Source organism: Nerophis ophidion, linkage group LG07, assembly GCF_033978795.1.
Source record: "Nerophis ophidion isolate RoL-2023_Sa linkage group LG07, RoL_Noph_v1.0, whole genome shotgun sequence".
In the NCBI taxonomy this organism is placed as follows: domain Eukaryota; kingdom Metazoa; phylum Chordata; class Actinopteri; order Syngnathiformes; family Syngnathidae; genus Nerophis; species Nerophis ophidion.
The window spans coordinates 52,669,804-52,694,300 of NC_084617.1; the positions used below are offsets into that span (position 1 = coordinate 52,669,804).

Genomic DNA, 24,497 nt, shown 5'->3' on the forward strand with positions numbered 1-24,497 from the left:
AAAACATAAACAATGATATTACAGTATCTGTAAAGTATTAGCCCACATTTCCTGTTTTGTTTGTACACAGCGAGCCAGACAGCGTATGCTGTCTGTCATGACACACGCATGACATGCTGCATGTATCATGATGAATATGAAGTGTAATTCACTCGATGGACAGTTGTCTGTTTGGTCCAGATGGCCAGGAATGTTTTTTTTTACGGTTAATTATGGGTAAGCACTTCATTTATGGAGAATTAGCTTGGCTTCAAGTTCCAAATTTTGCAGCTTCTGTTCACTTTAACCTCACGCTTCTGTCTGCTCCAACGTCTCACTCTTCTTTCGTACTGGCTATTAGAAGCAGTAGTTCATCCTCCATTTGTCTAAAAATAGTCGTCTTCGTTGTTTGTTACCGATCCTGCCATGATTAGAACACACTTGTGTGTTTTTATCCGGCAGGGGCAAACAACATAATGTCATGGCTGTCTTGAGTTTCCAATAATTTCTACAACTCTTATTTTTTTGTGATAGAGTGATTGGAGCATGTACTTGTTGGTCACAAAAAACATTTGTGAAGGTTGGTTCTATTATGAATTTATTATGGGTCTACTGAAAATGTGACCGAATCTGCTGGGTCAAAAGTATACATACAGTAATGTTAATAGTTTGTTGCATTTCCCTTGGCAAGTTTCACTGCAATAAGGGACATGGAACCAAATATTAACATTACTGTATGTAGTGTATGTAAACTTTTGACCACGACTGTATGTGTGTGTGTGTGTGTATGTATGTATATATATATATATATATATATATATATATATATATATACATACATACAGTGGGGCAAAAAAGTATTTAGTCAGCCACCGATTGTGCAAGTTCTCCCACTTAAAATGATGACAGATGTCTGTAATTTTCATCATAGGTACACTTCAACTGTGAGAGACGGATTGTGAAAAAAAAATCCAGGAATTCACATTGTAGGAATTTTAAATAATTTATTTATAATTTATGGTGGAAAATAAGTATTTGGTCAACCTGGTAAAGACCTATGGTAATCGTTTGACCTCTGTTATTGCCAACAAAGGTTATATTACAAAGTATTGAGTCGAATTTTTGTTATTGACCAAATACTTATTTTCCACCATAATTTATAAATAAATTATTTAAAATTCCTACAACGTGAATTCCTGGATTTTTTTTTCACATTCCGTCTCTCACAGTTGATGTGTACCTATGATGAAAATTACAGACCTCTGTCATCATTTTAAGTGGGAGAACTTGCACAATCGGTGGCTGACTAAATATACTTTTTAGCCCCACTGTACTCTGAGTTTTTCACTATTTAGAATGCACAGGAAAATCAAGACGTCTGTTCTTGTCTCACATAAGGATTATAGATGATGGGCAAAATTCTAAAAAAAAAAAATGCTTTCTTTTCAAGCATTGTTTTTATCTTTGTTTAGGCTCTTTGTCAAGAAAACGATCTCAAAGATATAGGAATTCCTCTTGGACCCCGGAAGAAGATCCTGAAAAATGTCAGGAGGAAATGTTTTTCAGAGGTTAGATACGACCAATTGAATTACATTTTGAAACCGTCCAACCATCTTTTCTATTCTGTTAAAATTGTGTTCTTTAATGTTTTTATGGTCATTGCCCAAGCTGTAGCCATACATGTATTTTTTGGTTTTTTGTACTTTTCCAATTCAATTAGGATTACAAAGCAACGCGGCAGCCACAAGGTCTGGGAGCGCCACTTGAAGACTCTCTTACCAGTGAGGACAACGGTAATCCGTCAACAGGATCGGAGGCACAAAAGGCCCAGTTACACAGAACACAGTCCATCACCAGCTCCGTAGACTATCAATATTTCAACATGGGCATCGGACAGGTACCATGCATGCATGCACAGGCGCGAGTATTTCAGCTTCTTGCTTTCATGCATCACCTTCCTGCTTCTCTTCCCCTGCTTGCCTGGACAGACCAGTGGAGGCATAGCCAAGGGACAGGTTTGTCTCTAGTGGTCTCCACATAATAGCCTTCCAACACCCTATGGTGGCTTATTTTCTAAATAGCCACACAGGTTGTGTCATAAAGTTGGTGTATTGGTGCCTTATCATGGAAGCCAATACCAATGACCTTACTTTTTGTTCTCATTCTATTCTGCATGAAAGACCAGCTCTTCCTGTTCTCATTCTCTTTGAACAGTGTCTTGATGTTCTGGTTGTTTTTAGCATCCTGACATCCCACGCATCCTGTTTGTCTTAAGCGTGCTTTGAGAAAAATACATTTTTCTAAGCTTTTTTTACTTTTTTTATTTTAATAAGAATAATTTCACCTTCTCTCTTTAGGTATCCATCGATTACCCACAGCTGGCATTCCACCCACAGACATTTTTTGCATTTGGATCTCCGATTGGAATGTTCCTGACTGTCCGAGGGCTTAAACGAATCGATCCCAACTACAGCTTTCCAACGTGCAAGAGCTTTTACAATATATATCACCCGGTGAGCAATGACCAATTCATACTCATCCATTAAAGCCACTTGCGTATATCTAATGTCTTGTTTCTTTTGTTGTGTAGTTTGACCCTGTCGCTTACCGGATTGAACCCATGATTATTTCAGAAGTTGATCTAGACCCAATGCTAATTCCCCATCACAAAGGCCGTAAGAGGATGCACTTGGGTATGGATCCTCTGCCTAATCTTATTGTGGTGTAAGCATTTGTTTTAGCAGTCCTGCTCATCTCTATGTTTGCTTTCTAGAACTGAAAGACAGCTTGACCCGCATGAGCATGGATTTGAAGAATAACGTACTGGGGTCATTACGGACGGCTTGGCAGTCCTTTTCTAGATTACCTGTTGCTCCACTGCCCCCGGTGGATGAAGGAGAAACCACAGTAGATGGAAACTCTCGGGAAACACAGGGTAGATTGATGATTTTGGTTTCTCATTGTGTTTCTGTGTCGGACTGTCGATATATACAGTATGTGTGTGTCTCTAACTCCCATGTCCTTACACTCCTCATCACTCTCTGCTTGCCAACATTTTCCCTGCTTATCTCTTAACTCTATCCGCTTTCCTCACCCTTTACTGCACTTTACTGTGAATCTCAGCCTTAGATGAAGTTTGTGCGCCTGCACAGACAGGAGAAAAAACTGGTGACTTTTGGACAAAAGTAATTGCGTGGCCCTGGGCCCTTCATAGACAATACTTCCAAGGTAAGACAAGGTGGTCAAATGGATAATCTTCCAGCCTTTGTATACAAATGCAGTAAATCAGATAACTGCATTTTTTTTTAAAAGATCAGTCTTTTATTTTTTTTTAGAAATAGTTTATATATAAAAATATATATATATATATATATATATATAAATACATACACATATACAAAAAAGTAGTTTCAGGGAATTAACTAACAATTTGCCATCATTTTGTTGTTAGGATAGGCTATACATTCAATGATAGCTGAGGTTAGTAGCTTTGGCAAATCGCTATCAATAGGTAACAACAACAAAGCATCACGTGTAGCTTACATGTTCACAGCCAGAAGTGGGCGGGATGTAATGCTTTCAACACTTTGGAAAAGCTAGTAAAGGTTGTAAACAGCCTCTTTAATTGGATTCTAACAATCATTCCATCAAAAAGACACATTGTTTATGTTGTCAATGTCTGCCCCAACCCCTTCCCTGCTCCTTTCTAATGGCTGACTGTGCTATTATCACTGCTAATGCTTCTCTTGCTGTCAGGTTGTATTTCATAATGTGAAATTTTACAAGCCACTGGAGAATTCCACAACACTCTTTAATTAGCTAAACTAACAGAGCAGCAGATGTGGAACTTCATCTGGGTGGAGTAGCAGATCACACACACACACACACTGCTATTTTCTGTTTTGGCCTTTACTGTAGAATGTCTGTCATTCTTTTATCCATCACATATGTCACCTAAAATCCTCAGCAGTGGGAATGGTATTTGGGGGAAAGAAGACTAGGACAAAAGGCAAAAATAATGTTTCGCTCATGATTAAGCAAATTAAGCACTCACAGTCGAGCTAAAAGCCTGTTTGGATTTCGGCCGGCAACAATCTCCTTGTTTGGCTTTGTGGCACTGCTGTCTGTTGCTAATGTGACACCACGCAGCATCTGACCAATCGGAAGTCAAAAGTACCGACCGGAAAGTTGAATGCAGGTGGAGAGAAGAGTTGTCCTGTAAATGGCAATATGAATCACGAACATGTAAAAGAAAGTGGGAAAAATCGAAACGAGAAGCCCTGTGCTCTACTTGAAGGTGGCTATGTTGCTGACAAAATATTATGTAGCATTAATGACCCAGCTGTCACCGCTAAAAGAATAAGAAAACATTTCACGTTTTCAATTTCTGGTGGCATTGAGCCTTACATTTTTGCCTCTTGTTGCAGAGGCTGATTGTTCGATCCTCAGACAGGGCAAAGGACGTACACATTAAAACAAAATCATTGTGATCTTGAAAAAAACTAAGACTACTGCGACACTTTTATTTTACTGTTGTGTACACAAAATGAATTGTTGAAAATGTCTTCTCTAGTGTTTCACCAAGTTTTTGGCTGGAAATTGTTACATTTAGGCTTTTGAGCCTAAGAATTACTACCCAAAGAACAAGCAGGAAGCAGGCGCTTGTCTCTAGTGGAGGTGTCTTAAGTCTGTTACCGGTTTAAAGGTTATACCCCGGTATTAAAAAATAACAGTTTCAAAACCACTGAGTTTCCTTCATGTCCATCTGTACAGTATAAGAAAAAGTTAGAAAGCCTTTATGTCTCGTGTGACTGCAACAGCGATATTAGGACCCCTAACGCTGCACACAGCTCTGAAGGCTGCATGACAGATGAAGGAAGTGAGTCCCCTGAACAGTTGAACTTTTTCCTCTCTTTAAAATATCTGAAATCGACTATTTGGGAATACTTCACCTGCCGTAAAAATAAAGACTGCCATGGTGGAAGAAGGTCGCCCATCATGCTAAAACATGCTTGTGGACATGGCAGCTAGAGAAAGGCAACACATCAAACCTGATAGTGTATCTACAGGAGAGCCAACCATCATTATATAGTAAATTAAAGGTAAAGTTAAAGCTGTCTTGACATGAACTGACAACATGTTGCACAAATACTAACTTCTTGCTAAGGGAGATATAGCATGCTAACATGCCCAACACCAGCTAATTAACATGGTGTGAAGAACAGGCATAATGTAATGCTTTACTTTAATGCTAAATGCTTAATGCTAAAAACTTCATCTAAAATTAGCAAATACACACTTTAACAATTAAAAATAAATATTTGTTGGCAAGATATAGAATAGAAAGTAATTTATTGATCTCTATGAGCAAGTCTCCAAAACATGTTGACATTCAGTCTTAAGCTTCAGCCTACTTTTGAAGTATTTATTTTCAAAATTTTACTTGCATTTGTCTTATAAATTACTTGTTAAAAACCTTCTTGCGCCTCTCGCCGATTGCATTTATTTGCTTTTTTTTTTTTTCTACAAAGAAAACTGGTAATCAGGTTGTTGTCATTCGATTTGCAGGTATATAAAATTAGACTGCATTGGAAAACTGAATTTGTTTTCGTTAATTTAGAAAGAATGTAGTTATATAGCAATTAGAGATGCGCGGATAGGCAATTATATCATCCGCAACCGCATCACCAAAGTCGTCATCCACCCGCCGTCCACCCGAACCATCATTTTATCAGAACCGCAACCGCCCGCCACCCGCCCGCTGAAATACATCAGAGGTCGGCCGCCTTTGACACTCACAGAGCTATTTGAACCCGTTTCACAGAGTAATGAAGACAATGGGAGCCGCTAACGTTCTCATGAATATACAATGGCGTTCATCCTGATGACAAGAATATGGGCGTTCTGTGAAGCCATTACCTTTGACACTTTCAACAACATGTACAACCCGATTGTTAGTCCGGCAACATGTTGTGTGCAGCTTCCGCAATCACACGTACAAGATTGAAAGGCATACTGGGTGATATAGAGTACACTGATGGTTGTGATATAAACAATTTTAACACTCTTACTAATATGCGCCACGCTGTGAAGCCACACCAAACAAGATTGACAAACACATTTCAGGAGAACATCCTCACAGAAACGCAACATAAACGCAACACAACAAACACCCAGAATCCTTTGTATCCGTGACAATTCCTGAATATATTTTACACCCCCGCGCCCTTTAACCCCGCCCACCTTATCGACGCACGGGGGGTGGGGGGCTGGCGGGGTGTGCTGCTAGCGGGGTGTATAAAACATTGCTACAAAAACATGTTATTTTTGTTAAAGGTAATGATACCATGTTCTGGCCCATGCCTAGTCTGAGGTATTGACATATTTCAATAAATAGTCTTAAGTTTCAGCCAAGAACTTTCATTTCAGTGCATTCATAATTTTTCCAATGTAAACAAACATTTAATCTGTTCAAGCCACATCATCTGTACTTAGAGGGGGGGGAGGTCCTCTCCGAGGTTTCTCTTAGTCGTCATTGTCACTGGCATCCCACTCGGTGTGAATTCTCCCTGCCCACTGGGTGTGAGTTTTCCTTGCCCTTATGTGGGTTCTTCCAAGGATGTCGTAGTCGTAATGGTTTGTACAGTCCTTTGAGACATTTGTGATTTAGGGCTGTATAAATAAACATTGATTGATTGATTGAAGTATGTCGTGTCCCTCCGGCATCTAAAATAAAAATGTGTATGGTTAGCAGAATTCATATACCATATTCTCCGTCCAGGCTATAGAAGCGCACTGTATTTAAGTTGCACTTATTACATTTGAGAAGAAATAAATAGTATTTCACACAGTATATTAGACACCGAAATAGGGCTGGGCGATATGGCTTTTTTTTAATATCTTGATATTTTTAGGTCATATCGCGATACATGATATATATCTCGATATTTTGCCTCAGCCTTGAATTAACACTTGATGCATATAATCACACCAGTAAGATAATTCTATGTGTCTACATTAAAACATTCTTGTTCATACTGCATTAATATATGCTCATAACTATGTCAATTGACCAAAACTGTATTGATTTAACACTTGTTAAGCAACGGCACAAACATTCATGTAATTTCCAAAACAGAAAGTGCAAGATTGTCAGAGACATTTTAAAACAAGCTATTAGTGCACTTTGTGCATAATGTCAAACAAGATATTTCAATAACTGTCAAATAAAAATTAGCTGCATAAAAGGAAATCAAATAGTGTTTGTCCTTTGCTATGTGGTAGGTTACCACGAACATTATTAAATTCTGTTGTTGACTATTTGTCATTCGGTGTTTGCCTTGGCATTTAGTTGGTGTGGCACCGAATGGAGAGGTTGAAATGCGGAGTATGCACTCTTAATTCTCTAGCACAGGGGCAGGGAACCTATGGCTCTTGAGCCAGATGTGGCCCTTTTGATGACTGCATCTGGCTCTCAGATAAATCTTAGCTGACATTGCTTAACACAATCAGTAATGAATAATACCGCTGGTAATCACAGTGTTAAACATAACGTTCAAAATATTAAACATTCTCATGCATTTTAATCCATCCATCCGTTTTCTACCGCACCTGTTCAAGAAGTTTTAGTAATGGTATTTATTATTGGTTAGTTTCAGAATAACAATGTTCAGTGTTAAAAGATATTATATGGCTCTCACGAAAATATATTTCAAAATATTTAGCTTTCATGGATCTCTCAGCCAAAAAGGTTCTCGACCCCTGCTCTAGCAGATGACTTTTCAAATGATGCTACATATTAGCAGTAATGCTACTTTTTGTAGCAACGCTTTTGGCCCACACTTGACAAAATACAGTTGTCTGTTCGAAATATTCCCACTTGAAGCCAAACCACCGCCAGACGATGGACCCCCTGCTGTTTTTTGGGGGGAATTAAAGGCCTACTGAAACCCACTACTATCGACCACGCAGTCTGATAGTTTATATATCAATGATGAAATATTAACATTGCAACACATGCCAATACGGCTGGTTTAGTTTAGTAGATTACAATTTTAAATTTCCCGCGGAGTTTCCTGTTGAAAACGTTGCGGAATGATGACGCGTGTTTGTGACATTATTGGTTGGAGGGGACATATCAGGCGGCACCACTTGCGGCTAAAAGTCGTCTCTTTTCATCGCGCAATTACACAGTATTTTGGACATCTGTGATGCCGAATCTTTGCAATTTGTTCAATTAATAATGGAGAAGTCAAAGTGGAAAGACGGAGGTGGGAAGCTTTAGCCTTTAGCCACACAAACACACGGTGTTTCCTTATTTAAAATTCCCGGAGGTGAAGCTTTACTATGGATCAGAGCGGTCAAGCGAACATGGTTCCCGACTACTTGTCAACCGGCAGGTTTCTGTGAGAAAATTGTGGTAAAAAGTCGCCTCTTACCGGAGATCCGCGGAGCTTGCGCCGTCCATGCAGCTGCCGTGACTTCCCTCAGAGACTAGCGGCAACACACCCCTCCGACTTTCAGGTACTATTTAACTCACTAAAATACTACCAACACGATAGAAAGATAAGGGATTTCCCAGAATTATCCTAGTAAATGTGTCTAAAAACATCTGAATTGCTCCCAATGCAATCGCCTTTTTTTAAATTTTTCTTAATTCTAGTCCTTCACTGTCAATATCCTCATCCAGGAATCTTTCACCCTCGCTCAAATTAATGGGGTAATTGTCGCTTTCTCGGTCCTAAAATAGCTCTTGATGCTGGAGGCTCACATTATAAAAAATGGGAGGAGCCTTCACACCGGTGACGTCATCGTCTGCTACTTCCGGTAAAGGCAGGGCTTTTTTATCAGCGACCAAAAGTTGCAAACTTTATCGTCGATGTTCGCTACTAAATCCTTTCAGCAAAAATATGGCAATATCGCGAAATGATCAAGTAAGACACATAGAATGGACCTGCTATCCCCGTTTGAATAAGAAAATCTCATTTCAGTAGGCCTTTAATTCTTCCTTCATTCGCAACTTCTGTCTCTTGTATTACCACTCGCACGGCTCCACCTGAGGAATTAAAGGTCCGTATTATCAATGCTTACGTGCAGCTAACATTACCCATGCTGCCACCTCTCTGCTCCGCGAGGGCGTGTGACATTGTATGTGACGTATGTAGGAAGGTGCGCCTTCTGTCTGTGAGAAGGAAAGACAACAAAGAGCGAGAAGAGCCTGCAGTGTAATACCAGCAGCTAAAAGCAACTGCGTGAGAACGTATACTCGAATATCATGATATAGTCATTAAATATAACGCACAGAGACAAACCCGCGATTTATCGTGTATATTGATATATCGCCCAGCCCTACACCGAACTATAAGGTGCAGATATATACCGGTACGAAATATTTTGATTGTTTTTTTTTCTTTAACATACCTTAATTGTTTCAAAATGGTGCCTGCCACGCAACAGTAAAACGGATGATCAGACCAAACAGAAGAGATTGTCATGGACTCACTAGCTGTGGAAGCCAGCTCTCCAATCAGCTAAACAGACTCGTTAACTCCACGGTGACATTTTGATGAATTTACAAAACTGACACAATGCAGAAAGAATGCCATTGTAAGTTAACAATATTAACAAAATAAATAATAATAATTAAAGTATGAGCACATTCCCTATTGGTAACGACGCTAGCTTGATTACATTAAGATAGCGCCACAAAGATGAAAACACTTCCAAAGACATTACAGTAAGTGTCAATTGTTTGACTTATATTGTAAAACTTACAAACGCTGCTTGGAGTGATGTGAAGTGAATTATATTTATATAGCGCTTTTCTCAAGTGACTCAAAGCGCTTTACATAGTGACACCCAATATCTAAGTTACATTTAAACCAGTGTGGGTGGCACTGGGAGCAGGTGGGTAAAGTGTCTTGCCCAAGGACACAACGGCAGTAACTAGGATGGCACAAGCGGGAATCGAACCTGCAACCCTCACTTTGCTGGCACGGCCGCTCTACCAACTGAGCTATGCTGAATGAAGAATCCTATGGAGCGGACACGCCATGGACGAATAGTAGACGAAACAGGACTAATACTTTCAGTTCAAGGCACAAAAACAAAGTACATTTTCAACCCGTTGTGTCATATAAAAACTTTCTTTAATATAAAACATGACTGTTAGCGACAAAAAATCAATAAATTATGAGCCAGGTTCAAAGCATAGAAAAAAACAGCATCTTATAGTTCAGAAAATACAGTAATACTATCATTTTGAGTGTTATAAGACTGTGGATGTACAGCACATGTAACTTTCAATTAGAAGGTTCCATCCTTCCATCTTATCACAGGACCATCACATTCTGACTGCATTTACAGTACAACCTGAATTGTTTCTTTTGTCCTAATCAATTACTGCCAAAAGCAGACTTTCTTTTGAAATTTACTGCTGTTTAATATCTTCGATATCTGTGGTCCGCCTGACCTCCTGTCCGAGCAGCAGAGAACGCGGAAGCAGAGTACACGACGGGGTCAACGGAGCAGCCAGAGCAAGCAGAGCAGCCTGAGATAAAAGTGGGAATGTTGAACGGAGGACGACGGATCGACCATGTGCTGCAGGAAAAACCAATAGAGAGCTTCAATGAGTATTTGTTTGCTATTCAGTCCCATCTTTGCTATTGGTGAGTCCCACACTGATGTTCAGGGAATTCTTAATACCGTAACTTATTTCATAATGTACTTTAAAAAATGTGTTTACTTAAAACTCCCTCCTTTTTGGTCTGCCAGGGAATCCGAAGACACAGCACTACTGCTGCTGAAGGAGATCTATGACAAGCTGGATGTGACCTTTGAACAACCGCAGCAGTAATTACAAATTTCTAAATAAATCTCACTTTAGGAACTGAGTGTGTACATAAAGGACAGCTGACATGGTTGTGCAGTCCTCTCCCAGAATGCCTTACTCGTCAGGCGATCTCTGGTTCTGTCAGACAATATTTCAGTCACCACAAAAGAAGTTGGTGTTTAATTTATAGATTCCGTCATGCTGCGTCATGCACTAGGCCGCATTTTAAGCACTTTGTTTTTCTACCTAGCACTTTTACTGTTTTCAACAATAATGCGCAATTACAGTGCAAGTGAAGAATGTGGATGATTTTATGTTGAAACTTGATGATCAGTATGGAAAGGGTTGCAGAGTTAGATTTATTGTATAGTAGAAAGAGGTCAAACTCCCTAACAAAGGGACCATTCCCTTATCCTATAGCTTTATGAATAGAAATTATGTTGTTTTGGTTGACTGAAAGTTGTTTGTATATTCAGCAAAGTCAAAGTTTGCTGTCTCTGTAAAAGTTTTTCTGGCAGTCACCATCCCAAAGATCGAAAAGCTGCTGCTCCAATAATGTGCAATTTTAAATATAAAATATTGAAGTCACTCATTTTTCATGAGCTTTAATCATTTAATTGTGTTGTTTGTGTCATCACATTCACACAAATGTGTGAAGCAATTCAGCCTAACAATAGATATGTAATTGTGTGCCGTTTTGATGCTGTTTTTTTGCAATCTAGTTTGGCATTCTCCATTGTATATTAAGATATTTTTCAAACACAGCTTAAAAAGGGCCAAATTTAACTTTTAGTTTCTGTCCTTTGCACCAATGCCCTGTACAGTTATACTTTACATTAGATATACAAACCTCTCAATATATTGCATTTCCCATGTACTTTACAAATCTTTCATTGTTTATGCAAAGTACAGTGTGCAGCAATGGTTGCTGCTTTGTCATTTATTTGTGTAAGAGATCAATCACCAACAACTTTTGAAGCTAATCAAAGATTGTTTATACAGCAGCTAACAAATATTCATATTTTATGTTATGAAAATTAGTTTTTGTATACTGCACCATTAACTAGAAAATAGACTGATGCCATGTTTAACACATCTTATGCATACCAATAAATCATAATGCCCTGGTTTTTGCATGTCACAAACGCACACAATTAATGTGAAACATATACTGTACCACAGTACTACACTCTCCAAGAAAAGCACTTAAATATTTGACAAAAAAGTATACCTGTTTACCTCTTGTGTGGCTAATAAATGCATTTCTGGTATTCCTTTCATATGTCAGTATTTTTTGTTCTACAATTGACAACTATATGAACTACAGTATGAGTGAATGTAGGATTGTAATGTAAAATGTATGCCACAGAATTACAGCATTCACAGACTGTGTGTAATGAACCTATGTAGAAGCTCTTCAATATAATTGTCTAACCATTATTTTTTAAATCTACTTGTTTACAATTTTTTTTAAAAACACATTACTTTTTGATTAAAATGTCAAATCCCAGGTTAATTACTTGCTTTCCTGAACAAAAAATAAATGTGTTAGCTTTTATTCGGGAAAATATTAGCGTTTTAGGTTATGTGGGGAAAAATAACTGTTTAGTTATTCCAGTTTCTTAGTTGTCCAACAAATAAATTAAAAAAAATGTTAAATGTTCATTTGTATTAAAAAAAAAAAATATGTGGAAAAGTTGTAAGGCGATGGTCACAAACATGCGGCCCGCGGGTTAATTGCGACCCGCGAGACAATATTTTGCGGCCCCCACTCTGGTATGACAATTTAATGTTTGTGCGGCCCGCAAGTTTAATATGAACGGCGCTTGACAGCGTCATACTTGTCAAAGCTACCAATTTTCCCCGGAAGGCCCCTGAATTTTAGGGGACGCATTCTCTCGAAATCCCTGCCGAATTATACCCAACCAACAATATTCAGGGGGTGCCATAATGGCGCTGTCTTTAGCGCCCTCTACATCCTGTACGGTAGAGATGCGCGGCTAGGCAATTATATCACCCGAAACCGCTCGTCGACGGTGTAATATATTGGGTTGGAGTCAATAACCAGGCGACGTGATGAAGTTACGTCTCTTTACTGTGGGCTTCAGAACAGACTCCCTAATGCATGTTCCTTGACTGCCCTTAAATGTAGAATATATTTACATTCTATTCTATATAATGTAGATGCCAGTATTGTCCTGTTTTAGAGGGTCACAACATTGAATCAGGTCTGGAGCTCTTAAACAGGACAATACTGCCATCTACTGTACATAGAATAGAATGTAAATATATCCGGCGAGGATAAAATTCCATTGGAAATTACGTCCATTCAAGCAAACAGTCACCGAGCTGGAGCCGAATGTGTCGATTGATGAGCCGTTGGCGGCACTCAGCAGCGGCCCGCAGCCACCTGTCGCCTTGTCCGTGTCCGTGCCAGGTAGCAGGCTGACTTGAGAACCGCAGTCCACCAGGAAACGTCTCCTTGACGACGAGTCAGCGATGAAAAGCTGCTTGCCTGTTTCGTCGGCGCCCACAGCCGCTACTGAACGCCGACGTTGGAGTTTCCCGGGGCCGTGAAGGAGCAAGGAGGGACACACCGTCGGGCTTTGGCGCCAAAATGTTGATGGAAGCAGCACTGGCCAGTTTCGCGCCTTTTCCGGGTAGTGACTCCCGCCACTACCGCTGGGTCGGCGTCCTCCGCCGTCTGCAGCGGGGGTGCTTCCACGCTATGCAGGGCAAACCGTCTGGAAGCCACCAGCACCCGGTCAGCTTGAGGAACTCAAAGTAAAGCCGCTGCTCCTCCACATGGAGAGGAGCCAGATGAGGTGGTTCGGGCATCTGGTCAGGATGCCACCCGAACGCCTCCCTAGGGAGGTGTTTAGGGCACGTCCAACCGGTAGGAGGCCACGGGGAAGACCCAGGACACGTTTGGAAGACTATGTCTCCCGGCTGGCCTGGGAACGCCTCGGGATCCCCCGGGAAGAGCTAGACGAAGTGGCTGGGGAGAGGGAAGTCTGGGTTTCCCTGCTTAGGCTGTTGCCCCCGTGACCCGACATCGGATAAGCGGAAGATGATGGATGGATATTATTGTATATATATATTGTATATGTATAGGGGTGGGACCTAATAAGTTTACTTCTTCCCACCCCCTTTTGAGCCAATCTTGACATCTACAAAAGATTAGTCACATGTAATGTTTTCTATGTGGGTGTAAAAATAATATATATATATATATATATTTCTTTTGTATTTTATCTCATTCTTTTGTTTTGTTTGCATGGTTCAAAATAAACCATTCATTCATTCAATATGGCTTATCATTTTTTGCGGCTCGAGACAGATTTGTTTTTCTATTTTTGGTCCAATATGGCTCTTTCAACATTTTGGGTTGCCGACCCCTGGTTTAGTTTTGTTGTTAAGGCGGCCGCCTTAACAACAAAGCGCTGCGGGAAACCCTGGAACGTATAATTGCTGCATTATCGGATAATCGTAGCGTTTAAAAGAGCGGGAGTGTGAGGAGAGAATGTTTGTCCACCATGTGTCCCAGTGCCATACCAAACTGTATGTCTTTGTATGAAAGTCGCCGGGAATGTGTTTGTGTACAGTTTGTTTACTTATTTGGTAAATATGTATTTTCCATATATGGGCTTATTGAACCATGTTATAGTAGAATAGTACAACAAAGCAGAGGACCCTTTCCGGCTTCCTAATTCCATCAATCCGTTTTTGACCATATCAGTTCTTGCCTTTTAATGTTAAGATATATAACAACATTTAAAGGGACGGCGTGGCGCAGTGGAAGAGTGGCCGTGCGCAACCTGAGGGACCCTGGTTCAATCCCCACCTAGTACCAACCTCGTCACGTCCGTTGTGTCCTGAGCAAGACACTTCACCCTTGCTCCTGATGGGTGCTGGTTAGCGCCTTGCATGGCAGCTCCCTCCATCAGTGTGTGAATGTGTGTGTGAATGGGTAAATGTGGAAGTAGTGTCAAAGCGCTTTGAGTACCTTGAAGGTAGAAAAGCGCTATACAAGTACAACCCATTTATTTATTTATATTCAGCCAAGCCCCGGTAATCACTGAAGGCCAGGGAAGTGGAGTTAGCTAGCGCTGCACGGGCTGCAGGTGGAAGCCGCCGCAAGAAAAGGTGCGGGAAAATGAACCCGCCTTCTTCGTATCCCAGCAGCGACAGCTTACTGTCCATCGAGTCCACGGCGGTGCCATTGCCCAAACCCGGCAGGGAAAGAAGTCTATCCGCCCTCTCAGCGTCAGTCAGAGTGAATCTTCGAAGCAGGAGATTCTTGAGGGCGGGGTAATTGCCGCTCTGTGGAGGGTCTCGCAACAGCTGCGTAGCGCAACGAGTAGTCTCCTTGTCGAGGGCTGTCACCACCAGGTGATACCGGCAGTCGTCGCCGTCGATTCCCCGCAGGTTGAAAAGTGACTCGATGTACTGGAACCATGATGCTGGGTCGCTCTGCCAGAACTCTGGAAGTTTGCAGTTTGCCGCTTGCCGCCTTCCGCCCGATTGTAGCTGAGATAGGCGCCAGCGCCCCCCGCAACACCGAAAGGGAATAAGCGGTAGAAAATGGATGGATGGATATATTTATATATATGAAACCCTCAAGTTGGTGAATTATACGCCAAACCTTTTAACCACGCCCCCAACCACGCCTCTGCCCCACCCCGACCACGGCCCCCACCTCATGAAATCGGAAGTCTCAAGGTTGGCAAGTATGTTCTAAGGCAGGGGATGGGAACCTATGGCTTGCGAGTCAGATGTGGCTCTTTTGATGACTGCATCTGGCTCTCAGATAAATCTGAGCTGACATTGCTTAACACGTTAAGTAATGAATAATTCCACTTGTAATAACAGTGTTAAAAATAACGTTTAAAATATAAAACATTCTCATGCTTTTTGATGTTCAAGAAGTTGCGTTAATGGTAAAAAGTAATTATTATTGGTTAGTGCGGGGCTTGTCCTCCTGGGGGTTCTTCAGACCACTAAGCACCGACATGAGAGCCTGTTTTAGGGTTACAATATTGTTTTATTTTTCAATAAGTCTCTCAGTTGCTTTCCAGCAATTGTCTTTTTCTCTTTCGTCCTCACTCACACTCTGGCTCCAGCCCCAACCCCGTCTCTCCTCCTGGCTGCTGCTTATATCTGAGCGACAGGTGATTAGATAACAAGGCCCAGGTGGACCATCTACGCACCTGTCGCTGATTTCGAGGCCGGTCCTGGCAACACCCTGCTTCGCTGCAGGCCCGCAGGCCACGCCCTCTCCACAGTTAGCTTCAGAATAACAATGTAATTACAAAGAATAAGAGACCTATTCTACTCTATAAATGTTGGTCTTACTTAAAAACTCACGTTTTAGTTGTGTTCAGTGTTACCAAAAATGTTATATGGCTCTTACGGAAATACATTTTAAAATACTTGGCTTCATGGCTCTCTCAGCCAAAAAGGTTCCCGACCCCTGTTCTAAGGTCTCGGAACGACACCTCTCCCGAAACGTCACAATTTTTACGGCAGCAAAACAATAAATCATGAATTACGCTCCAAAATATCGATGTAAATAGGATGTAATGTCAGCCATCTCCCCAGTGCCAAACTCGACATGCAGCACCACATATTCTCAATGACTGTAAAGATTAGCATGTTTTCTTCAGGCAGTCGTCTTTATAAATCTCCTTGGAACAGCAGCTCTTTCCTTATCCAATTGTAACCTTATTTGTTTTCTGTTTAGCCGTCAGGGGCGGCTTTGGTTTAGCTTTTCTGAATTCAAGTTTCAAGTTTATTGTTCTTCGGTCAATGGTCAACAAAGCAAAAAAAACAGTTGTACATTCATAGATTGAAAATAAAAAGTTGTACATTCATAGATTGAAAATAAAAAAATGTTACAGACATATTAAAATTCCATTTCCTTTAGGGCGGTTTCTTACAGTTCGATCACAGACGGTAACCCCAGTTACCGCCCACATGCTCTTCATTTGTTTTGCTGTGCTTTTTGTTTTCAACACAATGTTTAAAACATGTCTGTCTTGACCGCTTTAATGTTTTCCTTGGTGTACAATTATGTTTGCCATTTCCAAACTTCCCATGTTGTTTGTACTTGATCAGATTTTATACACAGCTGACTGAACAACCAACATCTTTCGCAACATTGTGCGATAGTTTATCTTCTTGTTGGAGCCATGATTCAGTCAATCCACCTGGTGCAACAGCTCTGCAAGGTGTGAGCGCACCTCCATCCATATTCAGCTGCTTGTCCCTTTCGGGGTCTGAAGACAGGTGGGGGCTGGAGCCTATCTCAGCTGCATTCAAGCGGAAGGCAAAGTACATCCTGTGTGAGCGCACAAAACTTTCAAATACTAACCTCCAAAGTTATTACTTCCTGATCAGTCATTTAAGTCCATGCTTCATACTAATGTTAATAACCATTATTGTTTTTAGGTCTCCATAGAACACAGTGAAAACTAAAAATTAGGACAAATAGTGTTTTATTATTTATTTTTCATGCAGAAAATTCCTCATTCATTCTGATATATGCCACTCATAATCTTAAAGGCCTACTGAAACCCAGTACTACCCACCACGCAGTCTGATAGTTTATATATCAAAGATGAAATATTAACATTGCAACACATGCCAATACGGCCTTTTTAGTTTACTAAATTACAATTTTAAATTTCCCGGGAGTTTCGTCTTGAAAACGTCGTGTAATGATGACGTGTACGCAAGACGTCACGGGTTTTAAGGAAATATGAGCGCTACACACACAGCTAAAAGTCATCTGCCTTAACGGCATAATTACACAGTATTTTGGAGATCTGTGTTGCTGAATCATTTGCAATTTGTTCAATTAATATTGGAGAAGTCACAGTAGAAGATGGAGTTGGGAAGCTTTAGCCTTTAGCCACACAAACACACGGTGATTCCTTGTTTAAAATTCCTGGAGGTGAAACTTTCCTTTGGATCAGAGCGCGGTCAAGCCAACAAGGATCCCAACCAATTGTCAACTAGCAGGTTTCGGTGAGAAAATTGTGGTTAAAAAGTCAGTTCTTACCGGAGAAAAGCTGAGCTTGCGCCGTCCATAGCTGCCGTCGACTCCCCTGAGACACTGCGTGTCAAGACACCTGTGGAGACACCCTTCCGACTATCAGGTACTATTTAACTCACTAAAACACTAGCAACACAATAGGAAGATAAGGGATTTCCCAGAATTATCCTAGTAAATGTCTTTAAAAACATCGGAATCCGTCCCAATGCAATCACGTTTTTTTTTTAACTTATTTTTTTTTTAATCTTTTTTTTTTTCTAGTCCGTCGCTATCAATATCCTCAAACACAAATCTTTCATCCTCGCTCAAATTAATAGGGACATTGTAGTTTTCTCGGTCCGAATACCACTTTTTGTTGGAGGCTCCCATTAAAAACAATGTGAATATGTGAGGAGCCCCCACACATGTGACGTCATCGTCTGCGACTTCCAGTAGAGGCAGGGCTTTTCTCTTAGCACCGAAAGTTGCGAACTTTATCGTGGATGTTCTCTACTAAATCCTTTCAGCAAAAATATGGCAATATCGCGAAATGATCAAGTATGACACAGAATGGACCTGCTATCCCCGTTTAAATAAGAACATCTCATTTCAGTAGGCCTTTAATTTCAGAAAAAAAAAATTCTAATTGCAACAGAAACACTGTAATAATCGAGTTTTAGAGGTAATGTTTAGACAGAAATACATATCAAAATACACTAATAGTAGAGCAGGACATTGTGCTAATAATGAGCTAACTAGCTAGCTAACTCATACATCATGTGGGTGATGCACAGTTTTATTGTAATATTTGTTAAACATCTCAAACGACTCAGTAATGGAGGTTGGAACAAAAAAAACTATTTACAGTGAGCATCCTTGACCAGTTGGAGAAAAATTATAACCTTTTTTCTCATGTTCCTGTTACCTGTCTGTTTGTTACTTCAATAAGTGTCTGACTGCTGCTCTTCCCTGTGTTATGTTGTACACTGCATCCACCTAGCGGCCAACAAGGGTACTAACAGGTCACAATAAATTAAAGTTAATTGCGTCAATTACATCCCGGCAGCCTTACTAGTTAAACTACATTACTCAGTAGTGTGCTCTGTAGTGTTGCCGTTCTTAGTTATTTTTTCCGTTTGTTTTTTATTTTACAACAAATAGCTTTCCAGTGTTAAGCTGCTTCGTGGCCAAGCAACGTACACAAAGCCAAATGTTCTCATGCATTTCTAAACCTTAAACGCATCACTCACGTATTACGTCACTCGTCTGATTAAAAATGCCCGCGAATTGATTGGCAGAGCCGTCTTCACCATGTACAGCAACATGGCCGCCTTTATACAGGTTTATGTCACTTACCGAGAACCTCTTGTCTACTTCGAACACGAATTTATGGACACGCATTGAGGTATTTCCCTGAGTCAATTACCAGCTGAGTTATAGTAGTTATCAATAACCTAGTCACTCAAGAAGAGAAGATATTATTAGCACTAGCTAGCAACATGTCTTGGCAGCAAAATATTTAATGTGTTGTATGCGGTAAATAAAAGAAACAATTACAAGTTACTGAATTACAATGAACAATTTGACTAACACGAACCAAAAATATTAATATTTATTAGTAATATAAACAAATCTACAGACAATACCCCATAATGACAATGTGAAATTTTTTTTTTATTAGGTTTTCAATTTTTGCAAATTTATTTAAAGAAAAAAAAAATTACACATACATAAGAAGTGAAGGTCAGATGAACATATAACCATTGTAGCCAATAAGTGTGTTTTCCGGCATGTAACTTTTGAACGGAAGTGAACATAGTGATGGGCCTCCAGACCACCATTGCTACTATGTTTTAGGATTTGCTCTCATTTGCTTTCTTTTGTTCAAATATGCCGAGTTGGTGCTTTACAAAACACTCGTAGCAAAAATGTGTTTTAAGAAATACAAATATCAAGATTATACTTCAATGAGAAATACCGGATGTTAAAAGTGTATTAAACAAATCTGTAATGAAATGATTACCGCAAACTCTGCTCCCTTGGACTAGAGTGCGTGCAACTTTTCTTGTCATTTTTTGTGAAATACTGTACACTTCCGCACTTTTTGATTATCTCTAGAGCAGTGATGTCTAACATGCGGCCTGCAGGCCTGAACAGGTTCAATCCGGCCCACAGAAGAACTTGTAAAATGTAATGTGTAAAATGGAGCTGCATTTTTAAATGAAAGAAACTGCAGTTCGCAATGTATCCCTTCGGTGTCGCGATAGCAATTATTTTCGGCAAGCAAATAATTTATATCGGGGTGAATAAGTATACCAAGCAAGAGGTACACGGTAAAGCGGGGGTATGACTGCGCCCCCTCGATCCAACGTAAAACAAACAGAAGTACAAAAAAACAATTGGTAACCCCACTTAAAATGCTGCATGAGACACAGCATTTCGATATTGTTCTGTAAAAATGATTGTCTTCTGTGCAAATTTAAAAAAAAAAGTGAGGACTGTCGGTTTTACTGCCATGCTGTCAGTCTTTTAAATTTGTAGTTTTGTTTTTTTGACATTTTTCACACATTGCACAACTGTTATTTTTCTATCAATACACTCTTGAATAATTTCTACCTCAGTTTGCACTGTTTGTTGAGTTAGCACAGGATTAATTGATTAAAGTTTAATTGCTACCGCCTGAATGCAGCTAAGATAGGTTCGACCATCCCCCGCGACCCCGAACGGGACAAGCAGTAGGAAATGGATGGATGGATGCTTTGTAGATACATTGAGATTAAGTCTAACTTCATTGTGTTCTTTATGGTGTTTTGTCAAAAGGATTGTGATATGTACATTTTTAGCATGTGGTTGTTCTATTTTGGGCTGGCAATCTAAAGTTGTTGTAGTGGCCCACGTGGGAATAGATTTTCCTCCAAGCGGCCCCTAAGCTAAAATTAGTTTGACACCGCAGCTCTAGAGGAACTCTGAAGAAACATTTATCCTTTTTGCGATTTGAACGGCTCGTACAGCTGAAAATAACACAGGCTTAGGGCATTTTTTTTTCGAGACAAGCTAAATGGAGCCTATTACTCATTGAGAACAGACACCACGCGTATTTAATAAGCCGAACGTCATTTAAATCCAAGCAACTGCCCAAAACCTCCTTTACACTTACTTCCGTCGCATGATGTGCACTTTTGACCCCCCAAACATAAATTCACACACCTGGTTTGTGTTCACAAATATACAATTGTTTTTATTACAAACCTATATAATCCTAAATAACACAAACAACACAAATATAATGTATAAATAGTAGGGGTGTAACGGTACGTGTATTGAACCGTTTCGGTACAGGGGTTTTGGTTCGGTTCGGAGTTGTACCGAATGAGCGACCGAGCTCGGACAACATGTAAAAGCCAGAGCTGGAAGACCCTCCAACCGAAGGAGTTTCCACACGGACATATTAAGTAGCCTACCACACGTCGTGTAAACATTACACACCGAGGCACAACACACAGCATGCTAGCAGCGACTGGGCTACGATAGACTGACTATACCTCCTCTTTTCACCGGACATGTCCTCTTTTGCGGAGCTGTCCGGTAGTGTTGTGTCGTTCGAACAAACAGATCTTTTGAGTGAACATACGAATCATTTCATGAACTGATTTGTTCCTTTCTCAGTTCAGTTGAGCTCCGCCGCGACCATGCCGGTATGGGTGGAACTGGCGCATTCTGTGACTCACTGAACCCTTGACGCAGCCAGCTACTCATCATGAGGTTTGGGGAGAACTGAGCGAACGATTTGTTCACTGCGGATTAACGACATGAATCACTCAGTGAACGACAACGGTCTCGCTCTCAGGACTGAGGACTCGCGAACCTACTGACACAGAGAACTGACTGTGTCACGGAGGAAGACGTCACATTGAGGATCTCGTTCAGTCACTGTGCGCGTCGTTCATTGGGTGCTGAGGGCTTGTGTCGTTTGCGAACTGACACACTGAGATCTGCCGCTGGGGAAGTTGTTACTGACTGACTCATGATTCGCCGACCTGCACAAATTAGTACCGGGCCGCAGAAATGTTTTTTATTAATTTTTATTTAAAAAATATATATATATTCTTTTTTTTTTTGTAATTATTAAATCAACATAAAAAACACAATATACACTTACAATTAGTGCACCAACCACAACAACCTCCCTTTTTCATGACAAAAACATCCCTTTTTCGTGACAAAAAATCAAAAATCAAAAGGATTCTTCTGATGCTCAGGTGGCTCAGCAAGTGTTATAGCCCTAGGAAAGGGGAGATTTAAATGAAGATGGGCGGACACTTAGCCAAACAATAATGATCCACAAGGGAATTTTTTCCACACAGTAGCTCTGTTACAAAGGTTCTGTAGTAGCAATATAAAATATAACATATATGTAATATTTACATATTATTTATACAATACATTGTATATACTGATATATTATAAGACAAGCGGTAGAAGATAGTTGGATGGATAATATAATATCAGTACATATCATATACTGTAATACATTATAAGTTATCACAATGTTGCAATGATGGCAGCTTCATCCAGAATGATTTTATATTGTTTTTTACAAACAAAGTCCCTGCATTTACATTATGCAAGCAAAAATAGTAAACTTTAATGGCGCATGTCGATTTACAATAACAGTCAAATAAAATAGATTCCATTTATCCACACAATTTCAGTGTCATGAGGATTCACATACTTTTAGAAGAACTGTAAAACTCAGATACATTATTAACATGTAAGCTTCTCGCATCATATAGTGGAATATGTACAAGTAAATATAAATATAAATATACTTCAACCCCAAAGAAACATACACGTGTTAGACTGACCATACGTCCTCCCGGGTGTCCGGGCGGGGTTTCTAAAATGCCTCAAATGTTTGGCGTTTTGTGTCAAGGCTGCGAGTATTTCATATGTACGTACAGCGTTAAGATGGGTTGAAAACAAAACGAATTGTGAAGGTGTGCGCACGCAGCAACAGTCGTGAGGGTGGGGCAGAGACAGTGAGAGAGCGAGGTAGTGAATTGATTGTCAATCAAGGCATACTTAGTCAACAGCCATACAGGTCACACTTAGAGTGGCCGTATAAACAACTTTAACAGTGTTACAAATATGCGCCACACTGTGAACCCACACCAAACAAGAATGACAAACACATTTCGGGAGAACAACCGCACCGTAACACAACATAAACACAACAGAACAAATACCGAAAACCACTTGCAACACTGACTCTACTTCCTCCTGCTCCCCCCCCACACCTCAACCCCGATTACTCACATCAAATATTCCACTTTGAAAAATATTTTTGGTGTAAGATTTTGCATATTTTGTGTGTTTGCCATAAAAAAACATAGTTTTGTTTGATGAAAAAGGGCGAAAACAAACAAACAAAAAAACAACATAAAAAAAACTAAACCATATTGAAATGAGGAGTATATCTGAAGTTGATGTAGACTCCAGAGATTTAAGCGTTAAATATAAAATGTATGTACACCCTGGCACACCATTGTCATCATTTCATGACCGGAGCAAAACACTTTTTACAATTTTATACCGAAATAAATGCACCTAAAACTTATTAAATGAAAACATAGAAAAAACTACCAGCAGCGGTAAAGTTAAGATCCATGAATGAAAGAAGAAAGTGAATGAATGTTTATAACTGAATACATTTACATATGCATACACATTTGTCTTCTTTTTATATTATTTATTTTAATGAATTAAGTAACATTTCTGACAACCTTTTTCCAAGACATAGTATATAATGTAAGATATAACAGGTTAATGCATACATTTATCATTTGTTTTCAAAACGCTTACAAAAAAGTGGGATCCCAAAAATGTACTGTGGGACCCCATTTTTATGACTTGATGGGGTCCATGGGACCCCATTTTGAAAATTCCTGGCGCCAACACTGCTGTTAACAGAGGAGAAAAAAATCTTTATTTAAATAAGTATGTTATTTATAAAGCAAGTTCAAGTATCATTGGCAGTTTTTCACCTAGTCCCGGCCTTGGCATGCTACCCGCCTTAGCATGCATATGTGTCCTTTTTTTGGGATTTCAGAATATGGTCAGCCTAACATGTGTGCAACTTACACCTCCTCCGCCGCCATTGCTCCCACTGGCGGCCACGAGCACAGCAGTTTATTAGCATACTGCTACTTGACACTCGACCTCGCACTTAACTTTGCTTGAAATGTGCCCCAAATGCGCCTAACATGTTCTAAACACATACACCGGGAGCAACACTAGAAGCAGCAAGTCAAAATACCTAGGAAAGGGGAGATTTGAATTAAGAAGGCCGGACACGATGTTGCGATGATGGCTGCTTCATCCAGAACGACGCAAAGCAGCCAACAGCTCCCACTCCAGTCTTGTAGACATAACTCATCTATGAGCTATCGTTCGAGCACATATGCCCGAATAATGGTTACAGGTATGTTTTGGACACTTGTTATACATTTTACACATTTTAAATATTTATAATCATTTCATCACAATCAGAAACTTGAGGGTAATCCATTATTATTTGTTATATTAAAACTTTGCCTACAGTATCTTCCTTTTTTGCACATTAAAGGCCTACTGAAATGTGATTTTCTTATT

At 40.1% G+C, this 24,497-nt stretch overlaps 1 protein-coding gene and 1 long non-coding RNA gene across 4 annotated transcripts in view; one reads left to right on the forward strand and one right to left on the reverse strand.

The window, feature by feature from the left end:
- ddhd2 (DDHD domain containing 2) overlaps window positions 1-12,090 on the forward strand; it is a 35,540-nt gene extending 23,450 nt beyond the window's left edge. Inside the window, exons 12-20 of one of the 3 annotated variants that reach the window (XM_061906421.1) lie at window positions 1,452-1,547; window positions 1,700-1,876; window positions 1,968-1,994; window positions 2,337-2,492; window positions 2,570-2,672; window positions 2,753-2,914; window positions 3,103-3,207; window positions 10,466-10,646; window positions 10,753-12,090. In XM_061906421.1, the coding sequence (XP_061762405.1) occupies window positions 1,452-1,547; window positions 1,700-1,876; window positions 1,968-1,994; window positions 2,337-2,492; window positions 2,570-2,672; window positions 2,753-2,914; window positions 3,103-3,207; window positions 10,466-10,646; window positions 10,753-10,834 (1,089 nt within the window). In that variant the 3' untranslated portion in view covers window positions 10,835-12,090. The remainder of the gene's footprint in view (window positions 1-1,451; window positions 1,548-1,699; window positions 1,877-1,967; window positions 1,995-2,336; window positions 2,493-2,569; window positions 2,673-2,752; window positions 2,915-3,102; window positions 3,208-10,465; window positions 10,647-10,752) is intronic. The other 2 variants (XM_061906423.1, XM_061906422.1) reach the window with 2 other exon arrangements.
- LOC133556472 (uncharacterized) lies at window positions 6,159-21,726 on the reverse strand. Its single transcript, XR_009807526.1, has 3 exons — window positions 21,389-21,726; window positions 17,874-17,943; window positions 6,159-6,705 (listed from the first exon to the last, which is right to left on the reverse strand). It is a non-coding gene; the product is annotated as an uncharacterized LOC133556472 (long non-coding RNA).
- Between the last annotated feature and the right edge of the window lie 2,771 nt (window positions 21,727-24,497).